Raw genomic sequence first — 22,282 nt, 5'->3', positions numbered from 1 at the left:
AGAGGCAAGGCCTAGGACAGAACAGAGAATCAACCGCCCCCCCCCCCACTGGCACATGGAAAACTCGGTGCCTATGCTGCACTGCGGGTTAAATTGGTGCAGAATGACCATTGCAGGCAGAAGGAGCTGGCGTGGACACACAACACTGATTTAATTACTGTGGAGCTGAACAACGATGTCACTTAAATCAACTTGATTTTCTCATGTAGACCTGCCCTCAGCTGCAACCTCGTGCTGGCGAATACTCGGGGTGCCCCACGTTCTGGGTGTGCTGGGAAACGCCAATGGCGGGAGGTGGGCATTGCACAGATGGGAAACTGAGGCACAGAGCTCACCCAGGAAGTTGGTGGGAGAGCTGGGATTTGAGGTCTCTGAAGTCCTATGCTACTTGCCCTAACCACAGAGCCTTCCTCCCATGCTTTACAACAGCGGTTCCCAAACTTTTCAGTATCACACTCCCTTTGTGATTTTTGAAAAACCCTCACGCCCCTCCCCCAAACAGCAAAAAGAAAAGGAACTGACCGGGGTAGCAAAACTTGATGGGGGGAGGGGGGGCTAGGTTGCCTCGCACCTCCCCTGGAATTTCTTCACACCCCCTTGCTGTACAAGGAACGCAATCCCTACCTTAAGTGAATCGGTGCATCCAACCTTAATACAGAGTCACAACCATATGTCCTCAAATCGCGGCTGAGTGGTTAGAACGCTCGCGTTGGTCCAACCAGAAAGGTGTTACCCCATCTCCCTTGTCTCTCCAAGGCGTGAAACGGACATTCCAGATTCTCGAGGACAGCTGACGGCAGGGAGAACAGTAAATATTCCTACAGACTCACGTGACGGCACCCCGACGCCGAAATGCAGGATTGGCCCTTCGCAGCTGGGATAGGAGTCGGGAGTGCCGTAAAGCGAAGCAGGCATTGTTACGTGGTTTCCAACTTTTTTTTCCCAACAGATAAAACCTAAAACATTTCAAACAGAGGTGCCCACCCCTTGTGGCAACCTTTTGTGGACCTCTTAGATGTAGTCTGCAGGGTTCCGTGGACCACAGGTTGAAACCCACAGAATGAAGCAGACACATCTGGGCTACGTCTACACTGGCATGAATTTCCGGAAATGCTTAAAACGGAACAGTTTTCCGTTATAAGTATTTCCGGAAAAAGCGCGTCTACATTGGCAGGATGCTTTTCCAGAAAAGCACTTTTTCCAGAAAAGCGTCCGTGGCCAATGTAGACGCGCTTTTCCACAAAAAAGCCCCGATCGTCATTTTCGCGATCGGGGCTTTTTTGCGGAAAAGACTACTGTGCTGTCTACACTGGCCCTTTTCCGGAACAGTTTTCCGGAAAAAGGACTTTTGCCCGAATGGGAGCAGCATAGTATTTCCGGAAAAGCGGCTGATTTCTTACAGTAGATCGTCAGTGCTTTTCTGGAAATTCAAGGGGCCAGTGTAGACAGCTGGCAAATTATTCCGGCAAAGCGGCTGCTTTTCCAGAATAAGTGGCCCAGCGTAGATACAGCCCTGCTGAATGAAAAGGGGAAAAGGCTATCCTAAACTGTCCTCCTTCTAGGGCTTGTCTACGTGACGTCGGAAGGCACACTAGAGACGCGTGACTTCTAAAGCACGCTGCACTCGGTGCACTACCTAGCCCACGTAGACCCTGCTGATGGGCGCTAAAAGTTCCCTCGTGCGACACTAAGTTACTATAGTGCACGAGAGAACTTTCGTGCATGCTCGCAGGGTGTACGCTGGTTAGTTAGTGCGCAGCACGTTGGTGTGTTTTTGAATTCATGCCTGTGTAGTGTGCATGGCCGTGCCATGTAGATCCCTTAGCAGTGATTCCCAAACTTTTCAGCATCACGACCCCTTTTTGATTTTTGAGAAACACTCAGCCCGCCCCCCCCGCCCCCCCCCAATAGCAGCAAAACTTGTTGAGCAAAAAAAAAAAAAAAAAGGAACTGGCTGGGGCCAAAAACCAAAAATAGCAGCACAACTTGGGGGGAAGGAATTGATGGGGGGAGGCTGGGTTGCCTCGCACCCCCCTGGAATTTCTTCATGTCCCCCAGTTTGGGAACCCATGCCTTAGAGGGTGGGAGAGAACAGTGTGTGTTACCAGAAAAAGACAGAAGATGCTTCTGTTTCAAAGCAAGGGTGGTACCGGTCTTAACCAATGGCCTCAATTCTAGTTTCAAAGTCATCACCCAAAGGAATCTGGCAATGATTACAGCAAACCAAGCAGGAAACAAAATGCCCTGTATCTTCCCCCTATTATTACCCATGTGTGAATCCGCTTTGAAAGGTGTGATAACAAACGCAAAGAAACTTTATGAGGCAAATTTCAAGCTATTCATTAAGTTTGTATCAGAAGATCTAAGACATCGGAGAACATCTCATTAACTGAATGGGGCCGTACGCATTACAACTGGACAACTGGATGGGATAGGAAGCTTTTTTTGTTTGTTTTTGGTCCAGCAAAAAATGTAAAGACATCTAAAAATCCTGGCCCAAATGCAGATGAAACGTCAAACTTTCAATTCTTATTTTTTTTTTTGAGAGCTGAAAAGCCTAAAATTTTGTTGGTTGTGGTCCATTGAAAACCATTTTGTTTTGATCATTCGAAAAAAGGTCTCATTTTGCTTTCAGGCAGGTTTTCATGCATCACTTCATTTCTCTTACTATAGTCCAGTGTTTCTCAACCAGTGGTGTGGGTACCTGAGGGGTACTCGAGAGAAGTCGGTGGGGTACGTCAACACAACTGAAATCTGGAGAAAACGGAATTTTTGTTTTAAGTTTTAGTGTTTTATTATTTTTGTACTTTTTACACACACAAATTTCATCACCCGCTCGGCTACGATTAAGTTGTTTAAACAAATGTGTTGCAATAGTAGAAAAAAATTGTGTGTCTGAAAACGGTAGGTACTGGGGGTACTTATAATCTTGTTTAAAAAAGGGGTCCTTTATAAAAAAAAAAAGTTGAGAAACAAGTTAACTTAGAAACGAACAAGTCGGGGAATCGGAATTCAGGGCTGCCCCTGCCTGGCATTGTTGACACGATTGACCGACACAACGGCATCGTCTTCCACCACGAATTGTTCTGACACTTCAATTAAGAAACCTTCATTAGGCCACGGTCCCTGGCAGCTCAGTTCTTCCATCTCTGAAACCTCCCTGCATTGGTTACCCCTGCTGTTCCTGAATTCTCTGCTAGTGCTTAGTTTTCTCTGGGCATCATAGAATCCTAGAGCACTAGAACTGGAAGGGACCTTCAGAGGTCATCGAGTCCAGTCCCCTGCCCTCACGGCAGGACCAAACACCATCTAGATCATCCCTGATAGGTGTCTGTCCAACCTGCTCTTAGATATCTCCAGAGATGGAGATTCCACAACCTCCCTAGGCAACTTATTCCAGTGTTTAACCACCCGGATAGGTAGGAAGTTTTTCCTAATGTCCAACCTAAACCTTCCTTGTTGCAGTTTAAGCCCATTGCTTCGTGTCCTGTCCTCAGACGCCAAATTAAATGAATAGGCAGCAGGTTTAAAACAAACAAATGGAAGTTTTTCTTCACGCAGCGCACAGTTAACCTGTGGAACTCCTTGCCAGAGGATGCGGTGAAGGCTAGGACTTTAACAGGGTTCAAAAAAGAGCTAGATAGATTCACGGAGGTGAGGTCCATCAATGGCTATTAGGCTGGGTAGGAATGGTGTCCCTCTGGAGGTGGGAAACGGGGGAGGGATCATGTGGGGATTCCCTGTTGTGTTCTCTCCTTCTGGGGCATCTGGTATTGGCCACTGTTGGCAGACAGGACACTGAGCTGGATGGACCCCATGTGGCCACTTTTATATTCTAAAAAAAATTGATTCTACCAAGGCTAAATATGAGTCATGAGAGACCTCTGCTCACAGGGAGTTGTGTTCTAAGACCTTGTTTACACGGAAAAATAAGGTTGAATTTATTAAGGTCAATTTTCTCACATCCGATTTCGTAACTTCGAAGGTGCGTTCCCCATCGTGCGCAACGCTTCGCCGTAGTGCGTCCCTGGTAGGATGCCTACCGTCGACTTGAACGTCGACTTGAATCACTATGCATTGTGGGTAGCTAGCCCACAGTTCCTGCCTCCCCTTTGCATTCTGGGTTAAACTCCCTGTGCCTGATGGGACCAAAACAGTGACGCGGATGCACTACCTGTGCAAGGTCGAATTTATCGTTACTCCTCGTGAAAAGCAGGTGTACTGAAATTGACTTGGTGGCATGGACAACCAACCATGGTCATAGAATCATAGAATACTAGGACTGGAAGGGACCTCGAGAGGTCATCAAGTCCAGTCCCCTGCCCTCATGGCAGGACCCAGTACTGTCTAGACCATCCCTGATAGACATTTATCTAACCTGCTCTTAAATATCTCCAGAGATGGGGATTCCACAACCTCCCTGAGCAATTTATTCCAGTGTTTGACCACCCTGACAGTTAGGAACTTTTTCCTAATGTTCAACTTAAACTTCCCTTGCTGCAGTTTAAGCCCATTGCTTCTTGTTCTATCCTCAGAAGCCAAGATGAACAAGTTTTCTCCCTCTTCCTTATGACACCCTTTTAGATACCTGAAAACTGCTATCACGTCCCCCTTCAGTCTTCTCTTTTTTAAACTAAACAAACCCAATTCCTTCAGTCTTCCGTCATGTTCGATCTAAACTCCTAGTGTAGACCAGGCCTGAATGAAGCCTCTTACCTCTTTATGTCTACGTCAATGGCATGAAACAGCTCGTTAGAGATAAAGCCAAAAGATGTTTTAGGTTCAAAACAAGGATGGTGTAATTTACAAATAGCACTCAGTCTGTTTTCATAGTCAACACCCAAGAGTCCTTTGCAAACATTATGATGCCAAAACTCTGGTAGAAAAACAAAGGTGTTTCTGAATTTTTCCCTTTCAAGTTACTGACATGAGCTTCAGCTATTGAGGAATTCCCGGGATTGTAATTACATACAATACTTTTGATGTTAGTTTCACATGGCTGATTAAATTTGTATAACAAGATCTACAGGACTGGAAACATAATTACATTATCTCGACAGGATGAATAAACATTCTGAGCATGTTTTTTCCCCTTAATAATATGTCTTTGTGACCTACACACCCATCAACATGGTAAGAAAATTCAAAGTCCCTTTAAGGATTTTAATTGAATGACACAAACCCTCTCATTAAAGAAATTACAATGAATGTCAAATGGGTGTGCCATACAGAGCAGAGCGAGGGAAAAATTAGTTTCAGATAGAATTTTAAACTTTAAACTGTCCATTCCGGTTAGTTTATTGAGCTTCTCCAGTAATTACTTGCTTGACTCCAAGAGGAGTGCCAGCCAAAAATGACACATAGATGTTGAGAATAGCAAGACACAATTTCTCCCGGAGAACTGCTGCCCATATGTTCAATTGGACTATACATGCTTGGCTATGTATGCCCAAGAATTATTCACACATGATCTGTGTTGCATATCTAGAGGTGTAAGACCGTGTGGGCTTATAACAATCCATTCAGTATCCCATGCTATGCTATGCTATCCATGGGACACCCACATCTGGAATATTGCGTACAGATGTAGTTGCCTCATCTCAAAAAAAGATCTCTTAGCACTGGATAAGGTTCAGAAAAGGGCAATAAAAATTCAGAGGGGTTTGGAATGGGTCCCATATGAAGAGAGATTAAAACTACTGGCACTTTTTAGCATAGAAAAGAGAAGATTAAGGTGGTGGTGGGGGGGATATGATAGAGGTCTATAAAACCGCATCACGTGTGGAGAAAGTGAATAAGGAAACGTTATTTCCTTGTTCCCATAACATAAGGACTAGGGGTCACCTAATGAAATGAATAGGTTTGGAACAATCAAAAGGAAGTTTTTCTTCACGCAGCACACTGTCAACCTGTGGAACTCCTTGCCAGAGGATGTTGAGAAGACCAGGACTTTAACAGGGTACAGAAAAGAACTGGATACATTCATGGAGGACAGGTCCAATGATGACTATTAGATAGGCTGGGCAGGAATGATGTTCCTACCCTCTGTTTGTCAGAGGCTGGAAATGGGTGACGGATCACTGGATGATTCCCTGCTCCGTTCACTCCCTCTGGGGCACCTGGCGTTGGCCACTGTGGGAAAACAGGACACTGGGCTAGATGGACCTTTGGTCTGACCCAGAATGGCCGTTCTTACGTTTCGTGACATGCATGTCTTCCTTCTCCCATGAGCCGATCACTGGCGTGTGCCTATTAGCAGAATCCAGCTGCTTGAAAGATCCCAAACAAATGGACCAACACCACAGCCCAGAACTCTGCTGTGGTCACCCTTGCGGTGCATCCAGCCCGATGGGGAGGTGGTCCCCGTGCAGGGCTCCCAGGCACTATGAAAACCACTCACAAGAAGAACCTCCCGCCGTGGGTCCTCTTCTATAATTAAACAAATAAAACGGTGGTGAAACGCTGGAGTCTGTGGAGGTGTTTGGCTAAACTTATAATTAGACTTTTAAGGAAGCAGATTAATTAATTAAACTATAAACCCTGAAAGGGAAGCTTGCAAGCCAAGCATATATTTTAATTCCACCTTATTTCATGTGTAATAGAGCGTTTGTGCCGTTTGGCCTCTTTGAAAGCCATTTCTTGCTGGCAGGCAGGCCAAACCCACGGCATGTAGCTTAGCTTTACGCATCCCATGCTGCTCCTCAAACCTATATAAGGGGACGTCCCTGGACTCGATTCAGAGGAAAGCTCTTTCCTTTCCCCTCTTCTCCTGCTCTGCTGCTGGGCTGATCCGGCTTCCTCCTCGCCTCCAACAAGCCGCCATGAACCGCATGTGCTTCTCAGCTGGGTCCCTGGGTGGCCGAAGATGCTTCTCTTCGGCGTCGGCGATTTGCAGCCTCGGCGGAGGCCGAGCCAGCGTTGGTGCCGGGCCGTGGCCTGCAGGAAGACGTGAAAACGGTGGCTTTAGCAGCACAAGTGTCTTTGAGCTGGGGAGAAGCCAAAGGATTTCCTGCGGTGGAGGCTATGGGATTGGGCCCTGCGGCCCGTACGGCGCTGGGGGGTATGGTTATGGGGCAGGCCACGGCAGCGGAGGGGGCTTTGCTTATGGGAGCTGCGTGGGCTCCGGCCGTGGAGGTTATCGCGGTCCCTGTGGCTTCGGTGGGTATTCACCCTACCACTTCGGGAGCAGCGTGCATTACGGGGTCGGGCACGCCGGCGCTGGAGGCGCCCACCGAGCCGACGGCATTCAAGGCGTGTGCATCCACCCAGAGCTGCTGAAGCCCCTCTCCGTGGGGGTGGACCCAGAAGAGCACAAAGTGCGAACCCACGAGAAGGAGCAGATCAAATGTCTCAACGATCAGTTCGCCTGCTTCATCGACAAGGTGAGAGTACAAAGCGCCTTTCTCTTCTCCTGGAGCTAACCCTCCCACCCCCCCGCAGACCAAGACCCAAGCTTCCCCAGAGGCCAGAGCTGTCTGTCTTTAGTATGTTGGGCCTGGCCACTGACGGCCCATGTGGTGTAGGAGACGTTGATATTGGCTTGATAGCTTAAATGGCTTGATATTCCTTTGCTCCCTGGATAGAAGGCTAACTGGGAAGCCATAGCATCTCTTCATGTCCATTTGAAATGAATAGGCAGCAGGTTTAAAACAAACCAAAGGAAGTGTTTCTTCACACAACACGCAGTCAACCTGTGGAACTCCTTGCCGGAGGATTCTGTGAAGTCCCAGACTATAACAGGGTTCAAAAAAGAACTAGATACATCCATGGAGGTTAGGTCCGTCAATGGTTAGTCAGGATGGGCCAGGATGGTGTTCCTGGCCTCTGCTTGTCAGGGGTGACGGGACAGATCACTTCATGATTCCCTGTTCTGTTCACTCCCTCTGGGGCACCTGCCATTGAGCACTGTTGGCAGAAGGACCCCGGGCCGGATGAACCTTTGGGCTGACCCCATCTGGCCACTCTTAGGTTCTTATGCTCTTATATTTCCGTGCGCTACAATATGCAGAAATACACAGAGATGTAACCGAGCAAAGCGGTCCTTGCTCAACAGCTGCGAATCTCATTCTCTGATCGCTGATTTCACAGCCTTATTCTGAGGTTCGGGTGCATGGCAAATCTCTCAGCTGTTGTTGCTGAGATGGCTAAAATCCGCTTCCTGAAAGGAACAATGGCGACACCCAAAAAGGGATTTCTGCCTTTTGGCTTTTCTGTGGCATTGGGCATTCCAGGACGAGGTGGCTGTGCTTGTCAGCTTCTTTTTTATTCCCCCACTATGACCTCTCCCCGGGGCTGTTTTCTGGAGCACTTTTTGAATGACTCAGTGAAGAGTAAGAGACGCTGCTTTGTTCCTGGGAACTCAAGAGGCGACTTGACCAGAGTTTATGAACCTTTTCACCAGGTGGAAACAATCTCGCGGAGAAAGGCAGAACTAGAGCAGAGGGCTGGAAGCAGCCAGCTGGCAAAGGGAAATTAGAACTAAGGCACCGGTGTTTAACCGTGTTCGCCATTGGAGCCAGCTGCCATGGGAAAGGCTGGATTCTCCAACTCTTGGGGTATGTCTAAACTACATGGCTCCGTCGACAGACCCTTGATGTCTCTAAATCAAGACCAGGAGCCTTTTTGGAAGATGCATCTTAGGGACAAATTCTGAGCTCCAGAGAGGGGTAAATGAATTATAGACTCATAGAGCTGGAAGAGACCTCAGGAGTCAGCAAGTCCAGCCCCCTGCCCAAGGCAGGACCAATCTCAACTCAATCAACCCAGCCAGGGCTGTGTCAAGCCGAGACTTAAACACCTCCAGGGGTGGAGATTCCGCCCCCTCCCTAGGGAACCCAGCCCAGGGCTTCCCCCCCTTCTAGGGAAATCGTTTTTCCTAATCTCCAACCTAGACCTCCCCCACTGCAACTTGAGACCATTGCTCCTTGTTCTGCCACCTGCCCCACTGAGAACAGCCTCTCTCCATCCTCTTTGGAACCCCCTGCAGGGAGTTGCAGGCTGCTCCCAAATCCCCCCTCCCTCTTCTCTTCTGCAGACTAAACAAGCCCAAATCCCTCAGCCTCTCCTCGTCGGTCATGTGCTCCAGCCCCCGAATCATTTTGGTCACCCTGCACTGGCCCCTCTCCAGTGCACCCACATCCGTTCTGTAGTGGGGGACCCAGAACTGGACACAACACACCAGATGTGACCTCACCAGAGCCGAATAAAAGGGAATAAATGGGTGAAATTCTCTGACCCGTGTTTTACGGCAGGTCAGATTGGAGGTTTTATTGGTCCACTTTGGGTTTCAAATCCATGAGCTTCTCCTATGGACAGTTTTTTGGAGCATTTCTCATGGAGGTGGATTCGCTAAGCCGACATACGATCTCTAGCGGTCTCTTCACTGCCGCCTACAGTCACACGGCTGCATCGGTGGAGACCTGCCCCAAATTAACACATTTCTGGGGTCATCTTCCACCCCGAGAGCGACGGAAAGTTGCCAGAGGCCTACAGTTCGTAAAGAAGCAGCAGCAGCAAAGCAAAAGGAAGTCTCGGATGGCAGGTTCTTAGGGGTTAACGCAATATCGCCCGCTTGGCTTTCAGGTCCGATGCCTTGAGCAGCAGAACAAGGTGCTGGCAACCAAATGGGAACTCCTGCAGCGGCATGCCGTGCCCCCCAGGCGAGACCTGGTGCCTATTTTTGAGAATTACATCTGCCAGCTGAAGAAACATCTGGAAGGTTTGGTGCACGAGCGGGCGCGGCTGGAGGAGGAAGAGAAGACTGTTCAAGATGCGGTCCACGAGTACAAATGCAAGTGAGTGCGACAGGGAAGTGCCCGGAAACGGGACCCTGCGGCGAAAGGCGCCGTAGCGCGTGTGGGAAGCGAGCCGGGAGAGCGATTCGCAGGCGTTTGAGTCAGCAACACATAAACCAACCTGCTCTTAAATATCTCCAGAGATGGAGATTCCACAACCCCCCTAGGCAATTTATCCCAGGCTACGTCTACACTGGCATGATTTTCCCAAAATGCTTTTAACGGAAAAGTTTTCCGTTAAAAGCATTTTCGGAAAAGCGCGTCTAGATTGGCAGGATGCTTTTTCGCAAACCACTTTTTGCGGAAAAGCGTCCCTGGCCAATCTAGACGCGGTGTTCCGCAAAAAAAGCCCCGATCGCCATTTTCGCCATGGGGGCTTTTTTTTCGGAAAACAGTCCTGTGCTGTCTACACTGGCCCTTTTGCGCAAAAGTCTTTCGGAAAAAGACTTTTGCCCGAACGGGAGCAGCATAGTTTTTCCGGAAAAGCACTGATGATTTTACATGAGATCGTCAGTGCTTTTGCGGAAATTCAAGCGGCCAGTGTAGACAGCTGGCAAGTTTTTCCGGAAAAGCGGCTGATTTTCCGGAAAAACTTGCCAGTCTAGACACAGCCCCAGTGTTTAACCACCCTGGCAGGCAGGAAGTTTTTCCTAATGTCCAACCCGAACCTCCCTTGCTTCAGTTTAAGCCCATTGCTTCTTGTTCCATCCTCAGAGGCCAAGGAGAACAATTTTCCTCCCTTCTCCTTGTGGCACCCGTTTAGGGACTTAAAAACTGCAGTCGTGTCCCCTCTCAGTCTTCTCTTTTCTAAACTAAACAAGCCCAGTTCCTTCAGCCTCCCCTCCTAGCTCATGTTCTCTAGACTTTCCATCATTTCTGTTGCTCCTCTCTGTCATGTTGTTGTTCTTACATTCTTCTCGTAGGTATGAAGAGGAAATCAACAAGCGCACGCATGCAGAGAATGAGTTTGTGGTTCTCAAAAAGGTAAGCCGGGCTACGGAGGCAGGAAACAAAACAGTTTCCTTTGAAGGGGTGGGCATTTCACTTTGAAACCCAGTGCAAGACCGTGCCCTCCACTAGTGGACATGGTTGTATTTCTGTAGGGAGAGACCATGCTGAGTAACTGGTCTGCCACAGGGGTAATAAAAGACTGAATGAAAACGCTTTTGAACTCACTGGACTGGAGGATATGACTGGGCAAACCTTGCCCCAATGTTCTCCACTGAGAATTGCTCCCCCCCCCCATCCCATTTAATTTTTTGATTTGGAGAGCAGTTGGAGATAGGGTTAAAAAAAAGGACCCATAATTTTTAGATTATGGAACCATAATTTTTAGTTTAGATAAAACTAAAAGTTGAACCTCTCTAGTCCGGCACTCTCTGGTCCGGCAACCTCTGTGGTCCGGCATGATTTGAGTTCGCCAGATGGCCACTTAGCATGGGTGTGGCCAAGTTTCCCACGGTCCCATAAAGTTTGTTTACAGCTGCCAGGCCTGGCTTTGAGTGTTCTGTGCTGTTATTTCGCTCTAATTTACACCCCCCGCCCCTCCCGTGCCATGTCTTCTCGGAGCACAGAAAGCAGTGGCCGTGTTGGTAATGCTGCTAGACAATGTTGACCTCCCATGGTCCAGCAAATTCTCTGGTTCGGCCCCGGTCAGGTCCTGAGGGTGCCGAATTAGAGAGGTTCAGCCTGTATCAAGTTCTTAGGTGCTTTCACTTTGGAACCAGCATGTGAATAATCATGTTTTCTTGTTCATGTTGGACCATCGCTAATGAGTACTGGGTTTTATTAAATCACCTCCAGATATACTTTACCCTGTGTCAGTGCAGAGGGATGAACTACTCGGTGACTTTTTGGGGAGCTTTCTGGCCCTGCATTTCTACGATCCTGGAGTCTGGCTTTACATGGCCGACAGAGATTCCCCTTGAGAAATCTGTCGGCCACAAATTCAGAGTAGGCAGCTCCCATGTCAGTTTGTCCCTCCCCACCTCCCGACCCGACAGGGAAAAGAAGAGCAGGCCTGGTTGCCAAGAGTGATGTAAAGACAGGGGTACCACCTAATCAGGTGCCATAGCAACCCCCTGGTGGCATCCCCCAAGGCGCTCAAAGACATAGAAAAAGAAAGTCCATAGTGCCTGCTTATTACCTACCTGGAAGAGGCTTACGCCTCTTTGAGGCTACGTCTAGACTGCCATGATTTTCCGGAAATACTTTTAACGGAAAAGTTTTCTGTTAAAAGCAGTTGCAGAAAAGAGCATCTAGATTGGCACGGATGCTTTTCCGCAAAAGCACTTTTTGCAGAAAAGCGTCCATGGCCAATCTAGACGCACTTTTGCGCAAAAAAGCCCCAATCGCCATTTTCGCCATCGGGGCTTTTTTGTGCAAAACAAATCTCAGCTGTCTACACTGGCCCTTTTGCACAAAAGTTTTGTGCAAAAGGAACTTTTGCCCGAATGGGAGCAGCATAGTATTTCCGCAAAAAGCACCGATTTCTTACGGTAGGAAGTCAGTGCTTTTGCGGAAATTCAAGCAGCCAGTATAGACAGCTGCCAAACTTTTCCGGAAAAGCGGCTGATTTTCTGGAAAAACTGGCCAGTCTAGACACAGCCTGAGAGTGTAAAAGGGCCATAACGTAACAGTGAATTAAATTTACACTTGATATAAGACCCCTGTTTATGGCCATGCTGATGTAAAGTGGTCTTTGGGTGACCACGCAAAAAGCTGTTTGTTAAAAGAAGGCCATCATCTTTCCATGGATTCGGAAGATACTTAGGCCAGGCCCACACTAGGGGGGGAAGTCGGCTTACGGTACATAATTCCTGATGCATAAGAAAATGTAGCAGGAATTGTGTACTTTAAAAATGATGAAAACAAGGTACCTTAAGCTGAGCTTCAGCACCGTCCTCACTTCTAGGGGTTAATGGGAGGAGCTCTCCCTTTGATTACCCTTGCTCCTTGTGAGGAGTAGGAGTTCCAGTGTGGCTGGGAACACGCTCAGTATTTGATTTAGCAGATCTTTACTAGACCTGCTAAATCGAACTCCGAAAGATTGATCCCTGTAGTGTTGATCGTTGAATTGAAGACGTGGCCTTAGGCTATCCCCTATGAAACACCAGAGGGTCTGGAGAGAGCCTTACATCTGTGACACCCTGCCCCAAAAGCCTGACCTGTAGAAGTCTGTGAGCTTCCTTCTGGTAACTGCATTTCTCCGTGTCTGAATCAATACCCTTTCTGATTGCATGTGGCTGCTTTGCAGGATGTGGACTGTGTTTTTATGACCAAAGAGGACCTGGAGGCCAAGCTGCTGCAGCTGAGACAGCATTTGGAGTTCCTGAAATGCATTTTTCTTGAGGTAGGCTCTCTGCCCACTGTAGCCGCATGGATATTGGCCCCAGCGCAATAGTCACCCGTGACTTTTCTGAGGCTGCATGAAGGGTCGTTACGATGAGGTTTAATGCAGGCAAAATAATTTTCTTTATAAAATTTGTGGCCACTCCTAGAAAACATTATAGATCACCCTTTACACCAGATATTTCTTTATGAACAAGAATTATTATATAACAATGCCATGTGCTTTCAGACATGTCTGGAGACAAAGGGACAGGGTGTCTTGTCTACATCTGGTTGGGAAATCAAGTTTATTTTTGCCTGGAAAAAATTAACTTTTTGTTGAAGCAGTGAAAACCAGACACTCAAACAGTCAAACTGACATTTTTTTGGAGGAAAATATTCAACGGTTCAGATTTTCACTGTTCCAGCAGATAACTATGGAAAACAGCTCCTTTCTGCTAAAAAGGTTTCTTTAGACAGAAACTCAATTATCTGCCAGAAAAAAAGCTTTGTCTGAAAATGTTTAGCAGCCGCAGTCATAGATGTTGGGTCTTTGCGACTAACAGATTTATTTGGGCATAAGCTTTCATGGGTACAAATTACTTTGCCAAACTCCTAGTTGTTTTCGCAGGTACAGAGTAGGCCAAGGTCTATCTTAAAGGGGAAGGTCGAATTAAATTATGCAACTCCAGCTCCGTTAATTACGTAGCTAAAGTTGATGTACCTTAATTCCAGTTTCCCCATCATCCCCACAGCAGGAGACCAACGGGAGCAAACGCTCCTGTCGGTTTCCCTTACTCCTGACAGGAGCAGGAGTACTGGTCGCTGACGGGGGCGCACTCTGAGTTTGATTTAGCAGGTCTTTGCTAGTCCTGCTAAATCAAATTCCAGGAGATTGATTGAGATAAGCATCAGTCTTGCTCAGCATGAAGATGTAGCCTAACATGGCTAGCCCTTTGATGATATGAGGTGCATGGTAGTAGAATTTCACGCCCGGTGTCTCTGCCACACAATGTTCATAGTCTGAAGAATGATAAAATATATGATACTCTGTAATAGCTGTATTGTAAATCTCTACAGCCTTCAACAAAATGACACTTGGAGGCAAGTAGGTGCCACCCACCAATCCTCACACTCTACAGGAGCTGGAAACAGACCAGCTACTGGGGTAACTCAAGCGTTATTTCTGAGTTAAGGGAAAACTTTTTTCCTTGGAGATCAAATGTACCTGCGTAGAATTTGGCCGAATACATTAATGGCACAGTTCTTGATAAGATGGGTAGGGATCTGTACGTGAAGGGGCTCTAATGTTCGGACCTGGATGAGACGTTATGCAACTTGCAGGAGCGTGCCCAAATGGATGGCCAACTTTGCGACACCGCCATTGTTTTGGAAATGGACAACAACCGAAATCTGGACCTCAGCGGCATTATCCACAGCGTGAAATGCTGTTACGAGGAGATCGCGCAACGGAGCAAAGGAGAAGCGGAGGCTTTCTACCAAACTAGAGTGAGTAATCACATGGCCATGGGGGGCAGCGCCAAAGCCGTAAGGTGGTCACGCTAGTACTTCCCCAAAATCACGAGCACAGGACGATTTCCTTCTCCTGGAAGCAGGAGACCTGCTGAAAAACACCACCTTCCCTCTCTGCAAGTGCAGACACATATCTTCTGACGAGGTGATGGACACCCAATAGATTCCTCTCCCGTCTGCTCAAATAGAATTGGAATATTTGTGACGAATAATCTGCCACATCTACCATTCTACTACAAAGCAGTGATCGGTAATTAGGAGACTCTTTCCCAACTTTGATCTGTGATTGATTATTTTTATTAAACTCCAGGTATGGATTATGGACTACCCGAACGCATAACAAAACCATCGTCCGCGTCTAGAAGAGTGTTCCGTCTACGTTACTTAATTTGGGCCCACCCATGAACGCCATATGGCGCCTTGTCTTGTTTGCACTCATATAGTGTGTCTAGACTAGCAAGTTTTTCCGGAAAATCAGCCGCTTTTCCGGAAAAACTTGCCAGCTGTCTACACTGGCCGCTTGAATTTCCGGAAAAGCACTGACTTCCTACTGTAAGAAATCAGTGCTTTTTGCGGAAATACGATGCTGCTCCCATTCGGGCAAAAGTCTTTTTCCAAAAGGACCAGTGTAGACAGCAGAGATTTGTTTCCCGCAAAAAAGCCCCATCGCGAAAATGGCGATCGGGGCATTTTTGCGGAAAAGCGCGTCTAGATTGGCCACAGACGCTTTTCCGCAAAAAGTGCTTTTCTGGAAAAGCGTCCTGCCAATCTAGACGCGCTTTTCCGAAAATGCTTTTCACGTAAAACTTTTCTGTTAAAAGCATTTCCGGAAAATCATGCCAGTGTAGCCGTAGCCATAGTGTAGCTCTGTATTTTCCCGTGAGTGGAAGTCTGTAGGCGGGTCACAACGATTGTTACCCATCTTGGACCGGATGCTGTTCATTGACAGCGATTCTCTTATGTCTGGATTTCAGCTTGAGGAGTTGAGCACCAACCGGGGCAGATTCTGCGATGACCTGAAAACGATCCAGGGTGAAATAACGGAGCTGAAACACGTGATCCACAAGCTGCAGGGTGACACTGACAAAGTGAAGAAAGAGGTAGGACAGATTCGTTGGCTCGCGTGCACACTCCTGTGTTGATTGCTCTGACCTAGGTGTAAAATTCACAGCTGTTCAGAGGACCAGGACCAAACTCCTGGGCCCGGGAAGTGCCAATTCCGAATAAAACCTGATGGTTGGCACGGGAATGAATTTCACCTTTGGTGAGCTTTGCCGCTTACTTGGGAGAGATCATATAAGATGCTTGGTTTTGTTTATTATTAACATCTCAGAGGGCCACTGAAAGTGCTAACTGGGAACCAGGAGGTCCCTTGTTTCAGGCAGTTCGCTTGCTTAGCATCCTCTGGCTCCCAGAACATGAACTGAAAACCGGTGTTACGTGAAGACGCGGGTTTGCAAGTTTAATGTTGCTGCGGACAAAAAAAAAGAAAAGAAAAAAAAAGAAAGACCAGTGGTTGAAGGCCATCTGAGATGTGTCTATTACGATGCTCAAATGGGTATTTAGAGACGTTATTTCCTTGTTCCCATAATATAAGAATGAGGGGTCACCGAATGAAATTAAAAGGCAGCAGGTATAAAACAAACCAATGGAAATTTTTCTTCACGCAGTGCACGGTCAACCTGTGGAACTCCTTGCCACAGGATGCTGTGGAAACTAGGACTTGAACAAGGTTCAAAGAAGAGCTAGATAAATTCATGGAGGTTAGGTCCATTAGTGGCCAGGATGGGTAGGAATGGTGTCCCTAGCCTCGGTTTGTCTGGGAATGGGCGACAGGGGAGGGATCATGTGAGGATTCCCTGTTCTGTTCCCTCCCTCTGGGGCACCTGGCGTTGGCCACTGTGGGCAGACAGGACACTGGGCTGGATGGGCCTTTGGTCTGACCCCGTCTGGCCGCTCTGATGTTCAGTATTGATGAAGAGCTGCACCGTGACTCTTTATCTGCGCAGATTGCCTGTCTGCAGACCGCCATTGCCGACGCGGAGCAGCGCGGTGACCTCGCCCTGAAAGACGCCAGGGAGAAGCACATCGACCTGCAGAACGCCTTGCAGCAGGGCAAGGACAAACTCGCCTGCATGCTGCGGGACTACCACGAGATGCTGAATGTCAAGATGGCCTTGGATATCGAGATAGCGACCTACAGAACGCTGCTGGAGGGCGAAGAGACCAGGTGAGGGCACCACAGACAGGTGCTGGGGCACGGTCCCACTTCAAGGAGCCCTGTTGGGGTCCGCCTGGCATGTTAATATGCTCAGTAGGAAGAGCAACCTCCAGACGTAGACACTGATGGAGCGGTGGAGGAAGAGGGGGTCTCACGGCAGAGATAGAACCCTAACACTGGAAGGGACCTCGAGAGGTCATCGAGTCCAGTCCCCTGCCCTCCTGGCAGGACCAAGCACCAGCTAGACCAGTGTTTCTTAAACTGTACGCTGCGGAGAAGAACAGAATTAAAAATGGCCGCCCTTAAAGGGACAGGCGACCTTTTCCTTTCTTTTTTTTGCTCAATAACTTTCCTGACCTTTTTTTCCCCAATAACGCTCCCCCCGTCCCTTTTCCCCCTGCCCCCTTTTTTTTCTGCTCAACAAAAACTCCTTGGTGTCCCTTATAAAAAAAAATTATTGTCCGGTGTTCCGGTGTTAAAAAAGTTTAAGAAACCCTGGTCTAGACTATCCCTGTCGGGTTTCTGTCCAACCTGCTCTTCCAAACTTCCAGAGATGGAGATTCCACAACCTCCCCAGGCAATTTATTCCAGTGTTTCACCACTCTGATAAAGTTTTTCCTAATGTCCAAACTAACCCTCTCTTGCTGCGGTTTAAGCCCATTGCTTCTTGTCCTGCCCTCAGAGGTCAAAGAGAGCCATTTGTCCCTCTCCTCCTTGTAACACCCTTTTAGGTACTGGAAAGTCACTCTCATATCCCCTCTCAGTCTTCTCTTTTCCAAACTAAACAAGCCCAATTCTTTCGGTCTTCCCTCGTAGCTCATGTTCTCCAGACCTTTCATCGTTGGTGTAGCTCTCCTGTTTCTCCCCATCTTTCTTGAAACGCTTTCCTGGGAGATATTAGGGTTACATTTTTGAAACTCAACAAAGCGACTTAGGCACTCATGTCCCATTTTCCAGTGTGAAGCAGGCTTTTGAGAGGCTAAGCGCCCTAGATTTTGAATGGCCCATAGGTTTCCGTAGCTGGAATTTCCAAGCGCACTCAGTCCTCACCAGATTTTTTATGGGATTTTGGTGCCTAAGAACCTAGAGGTCCCTTTTGAAAAGAGGATTTCGGCTCCTTGAGCCTACAAGTTCGAAAATTCCCCAGAGGGCTCCTGGGCTGTGGGTTTCAAAGGTCAAATGGGTTAATTTTCTGGTGTGTTTTTTCTCCCCTTGGCAGGATATGTACAGGAAACCCCGCCAATGTCGGTGAGTAAACTGCCGATTCGCCTTGTTTCTGTAGTTCTTCCAGCGCGCTGACGCAGCTGTTCTCAACGCCTGCCCATTTCTCTCTCCCCCAGCTGTGGTCAGTGGTGGGCACCCTGTCGGGGACTGCAGACCCCCCTTTGGAGCGCCATGCGGCCATCTCCAGGGAGGATTCAGCCACGGGCCAGGAGTTTTCGCCGCCACTGACGGATTCAGCGCCCAGAGCGCCGAAGGCATCGCTAGGATGGGCGGGAGCTACGGTGCCAGGACCGTCGTGTGTTCTTCCGGGAGGGGGTTTAACGTGGGGGGAGCAGGCAGCTGCGGCGTCGGGTACGGCATGGGGGGGTTCAGTTCCGGCAGCGGGGGCTGCAGCTACCGACGCGTGCTCAGCTCTGAAGTCTCGGGCGCCGGAGGCGAGGCGGGAAGCCATTCCGTGGGCGGGCCCGGTTCCGTTGGGGTGGTATGCGGCTCCGGGGAGGCAGCCGCCTGCGGGGAGGGGGCCGGGAACATGGGTGGCGCTCATTCTGCCATGGAACATTTCGGCACAGGGGGCGTCGGCGGCTTGAGCGGGGGGGTTCACAGCAGCGGAGGGGCCTACTCCTCGGGCATGCGGATGGTGTCGGTCAGCTGCGGCCGAAAGATCCTCCGATAAAAGCCCCCCAAAGAGCCTCCCTTGCTGGAATGAAAAATACCCCCTGCCTTCTGACAACCACCCTCCACCGCTGACAGGAACCCTGCCTTAGAGAAACAGCTCTGTCCAACGCCGCAGTGCCGACAGACACCGTGTCCTTCGCAGAGTAGCTTGATGCAGCGCTAGTCCTACTGGCTTAGGCAACGTTGTTTAGTTCAGTGCGCCGGTGGCTGTCGAGAGGCAGTACCTTGGCTAGCAAACCCGTCTCCTTTGCCTGATAATTTTGCCCTTCTCCCCGGGTTTTTCTTGCATGACTGTCACTTGGGATCACATTGCGCTGGGACCCAGAACTTTCCTCCTCCCCTGGGGCCGGGTGAAGCATTTCAGAAAGGGAAGGTTCCAGATCCACCTTCAGCTATCTCTGAGGCCAGCTCGACACTAGGGGATAAGATTGAATTAAGATACGCAACTCCAGCTAGCTAGAGGCGATGTACTTTGATTCAAACTTTGGTGCCACCACCACAGCGGAAAGCCAAGAGGAGAAACGCTCCAGGGCGCCCTCGGAGTTCGATTGAGTGGGTCTTTACTAGACCCGCACAATCGCACGCCAAAAGATCGATCTCCAGAGTGTCGATCCACAGGTGAGGATCGACGTGGCCTTCACTTCTCTCATGACACCAGGAATCTGGGGGAAAGGGGATGTGAGGTTTAGCTGGTTTGGATGAGTTTGCCTAATCGTTCCCATGACATTGGCTTCCTCGATTCGATGTAATTTGCTCAAACTCATTTTGTAAGCGATTCCTCTGCCGTAACTGTTCCTGTGTGCACATTGGATGGAAAGGCCTGTGCTTTTTCTGTATGTACAACTGGAGCGCTATCGACTGTCCTTGGCTGCCTATGGACCCCTCTACCCTTTCTGCTGTATCTCCAATAAACTGAATGCACCATTCAAACTGGGTTTCTCCAGGGTTGGTTTTTTTTCACTCCCACCTGAGGTTTCGAACAAGGTTACTCCTGGCCAAACAGAAACCCCCAAGTCGGGTGGCTTTGTCAATAGGGGGATACAATTTCCAAGAGCGCCTGTACGTCTGAGCCTCCCTTTCAGTGAGGCTGTGAAGCAGATTCTCAAAGACTCCCATTAAAAACTACTGGGATTGTGCTGTTGAACGGCCGTTTTTCCTCAGAAAAGCTCCCCTAGGATCCTCAGGTCCAGACCCACAAAGGTAGTGGAAGTGGCTGGAAACTCCAGGCTCCTTTGAATCTCGGCCCTCCTCCCCGTCAGCGGGCCTGGCCCTGGCTCTGTGTGACCCCTCTTGCCACGTTCTGTCCACGTCTCCACCTCACCCCTTGTCTCCACCATTGACCTCCCGACCATTGGCCTTGATGCTTTGATTCTGCTGCCCTGGCAGGCCCATGGCTCTGACTCTAGAATCCAGGCCGGCCTCGCTTGGAGGAGCCTAGAAAATCGGGGGGACCATGCGATCCACACAGCCGGTGTGAGGGGCCCCTCCACAGCGAGTGAGACCGGCCCCTCGGAAAGGGAGCCCCCGAAGCCAGCCTGCCAATGGCCGGTGCCAACCAGAGAGGTATATCCTCTCAGCTCCAGGCCTGTCTCTACGTGGGAACCTAACGTTCCCAAGGCAACCACAGCGCAACGCTTTACACCAGCTGAGGGCCTGGTCTCATGCACCGGGTGCCCACGAAAGGCCTTCTGCTCTTCGGCGCTTTGGATTTACACCCCCGTCACTCCATTGGCTCCGGAGGAGGAGATCCGGATTGCCAGGGGTGTGAATTCAGCCCTGACCCGGCAGTTTCCTCTACACACACGAGGGAGGGACGGTCGAGGAAGGGAACCGGGGCTTTCCCCCAGCCCTTGCATTACTTGCATACCTCACGCCCAATCGACCCAACGGGAGCGGGAGCCAGATGTGAGGTTCCTCGCTTATGCCGGGCCAGGCCACACCCTTAATCTCCTATTTTTTCCCCTGTATTGAACATCCAAATTGAACTGCTTCATCAGCTTCAGGGTAATTCTCCTTCACGGCGACCAAACCAGCCTGGAGGGACTCCGACGCGCCCGTCGTCCTTGCTTGCGGTGTTTCGTCTATTGCCTCCAGTAGCCAATGCGTTCGAGGTTTATGAACTCGGGGCAAGACCTCCGAGGACACACATCTGGCCCCAGGCTCCGTCCGTGCGCTTTTACACCAGCCGAGAATTTGGCCCTGGAATTAGAAGCTGGATTTCTGGACTCAAACATTTACCCGCCTAATTTGACGGCACGGGCAAAAGTTTCTTCATTTGACTCTCGGTGGTTTCAAACCAGCAGTTGAGCAAAGCACTTAAGTACGGAACTTGTTTTGCTTTACGCACGTAACTCCCGCTGGACTTAAGCAAGTAGTTAAGTGCTTTTCGGGCCAGAGAAACCAGGTCAATAGGCTTTTAGGTCTTAGCCCCCCAAACAGCTTCAGTGCATGAGGTTGTGTCTCTACAAGGCCGGGAACTGACACGGCAGCGATCGATTCACCGGTTATTGATTTATCCTGTCTGCTTAGGCAGGAGTTCTTGGACAAACCGACTGACAGACGGACAAACCCTCTCAAATAGATAGTAGATTTGTACTGCTGTAGGGTATGTCCAGACTGCATCCCTCTGTCAGCAGAAGGATGCAAATTAGGCAGGTCAACGCTGCAAATGAGGTGGGGATTTAAATATCCCATGCTTCATTTGCATAAAAATGGCCGCTGCTTTTTGCCGCCGCAGCACTTTGTCGGCAAAAAGCGGCGGTCTAGAGGGGGATCTGTGGAGAAAGAAAGCCTTTTTCGACAGATCCCTTATGCCTCCTGCAAGGAGGTTTACAGGAGCTGTTGAAAAAGGCTTTTTTTCTCGACAGATCCCCCTGTAGACTGCCGTTCCCGTAGTGTCTAGGAACCCCAGGCCTGGATCCAGGCCCCATTGCGTGAGGTGCTGCACAAACCCAGGAGAAAAAGGCAGTGACTTCCTAGCTTATCATGGGCAAATGAGTGTGAGAAATGCCATGCCTCGCTTTTCGGTGCTGTTTTTCATCAGTAGGTCCCAAAGCGGTTCACATGATTCACATTTATGTGTACAAATGGGGAACCAGAGACAGAGCGTGTTGAGAGAACTTGCCACAGTCACCCACCTAAGCAAGGAAAGGAATCCAGGTCTCCCGAGGGCCCAGGCTCTAGCCACTAAGCCATACTACCCTATGAGCAATCAGTAGGAAAACGGCACCGCTCCTAGCCCCTCAACAGAGCTGTCTCCATCACTGATCGTCACGCCAGGGCGGCTGCCAAACAGCTGTTCTCTGCCCCCAGGCCAGGAATCCTGGTGAAATTTGTGTCGAGCATTGGTAAGGAGGAGACTTTTAACGGCACTAGGAGGATATTAATTTCAGTCAAATTAATTTAGACAAATCTCCCATTCACCTTGCTAATGAATGCGTTGTTTTAGCTAGGGGCGCTTTGAAGCGAATGTAAAACGCCACATGCATAGGCGATCCGTGGCAGC

The 22,282-nt window shown here is 49.2% G+C and overlaps 1 protein-coding gene across 1 annotated transcript; it reads left to right on the top strand.

The window, feature by feature from the left end:
* The first annotated feature begins 6,731 nt into the window (after positions 1-6,731).
* Positions 6,732-19,701, top strand: LOC102462266 (keratin, type II cytoskeletal cochleal). The gene is made up of 9 exons (XM_006122697.5): positions 6,732-7,382; positions 9,583-9,794; positions 10,718-10,778; positions 13,051-13,146; positions 14,469-14,633; positions 15,632-15,757; positions 16,667-16,887; positions 18,098-18,126; positions 18,219-19,701. The coding sequence occupies exons 1-9, from the start codon at positions 6,822-6,824 to the stop codon at positions 18,773-18,775; spliced, it is 2,028 nt and encodes a 675-aa protein (XP_006122759.3). The 5' UTR covers positions 6,732-6,821; the 3' UTR covers positions 18,776-19,701.
* The last annotated feature ends 2,581 nt before the right edge of the window (positions 19,702-22,282 follow it).

This window comes from Pelodiscus sinensis, chromosome 31 (assembly GCF_052426305.1).
Source record: "Pelodiscus sinensis isolate ZL-2025 chromosome 31, ASM5242630v1, whole genome shotgun sequence".
Lineage (NCBI taxonomy): Eukaryota > Metazoa > Chordata > Testudines > Trionychidae > Pelodiscus > Pelodiscus sinensis.
The sequence above is the reverse complement of the archived record's forward strand: the minus strand, read 5'-3'. Positions and strand labels throughout refer to the sequence as shown.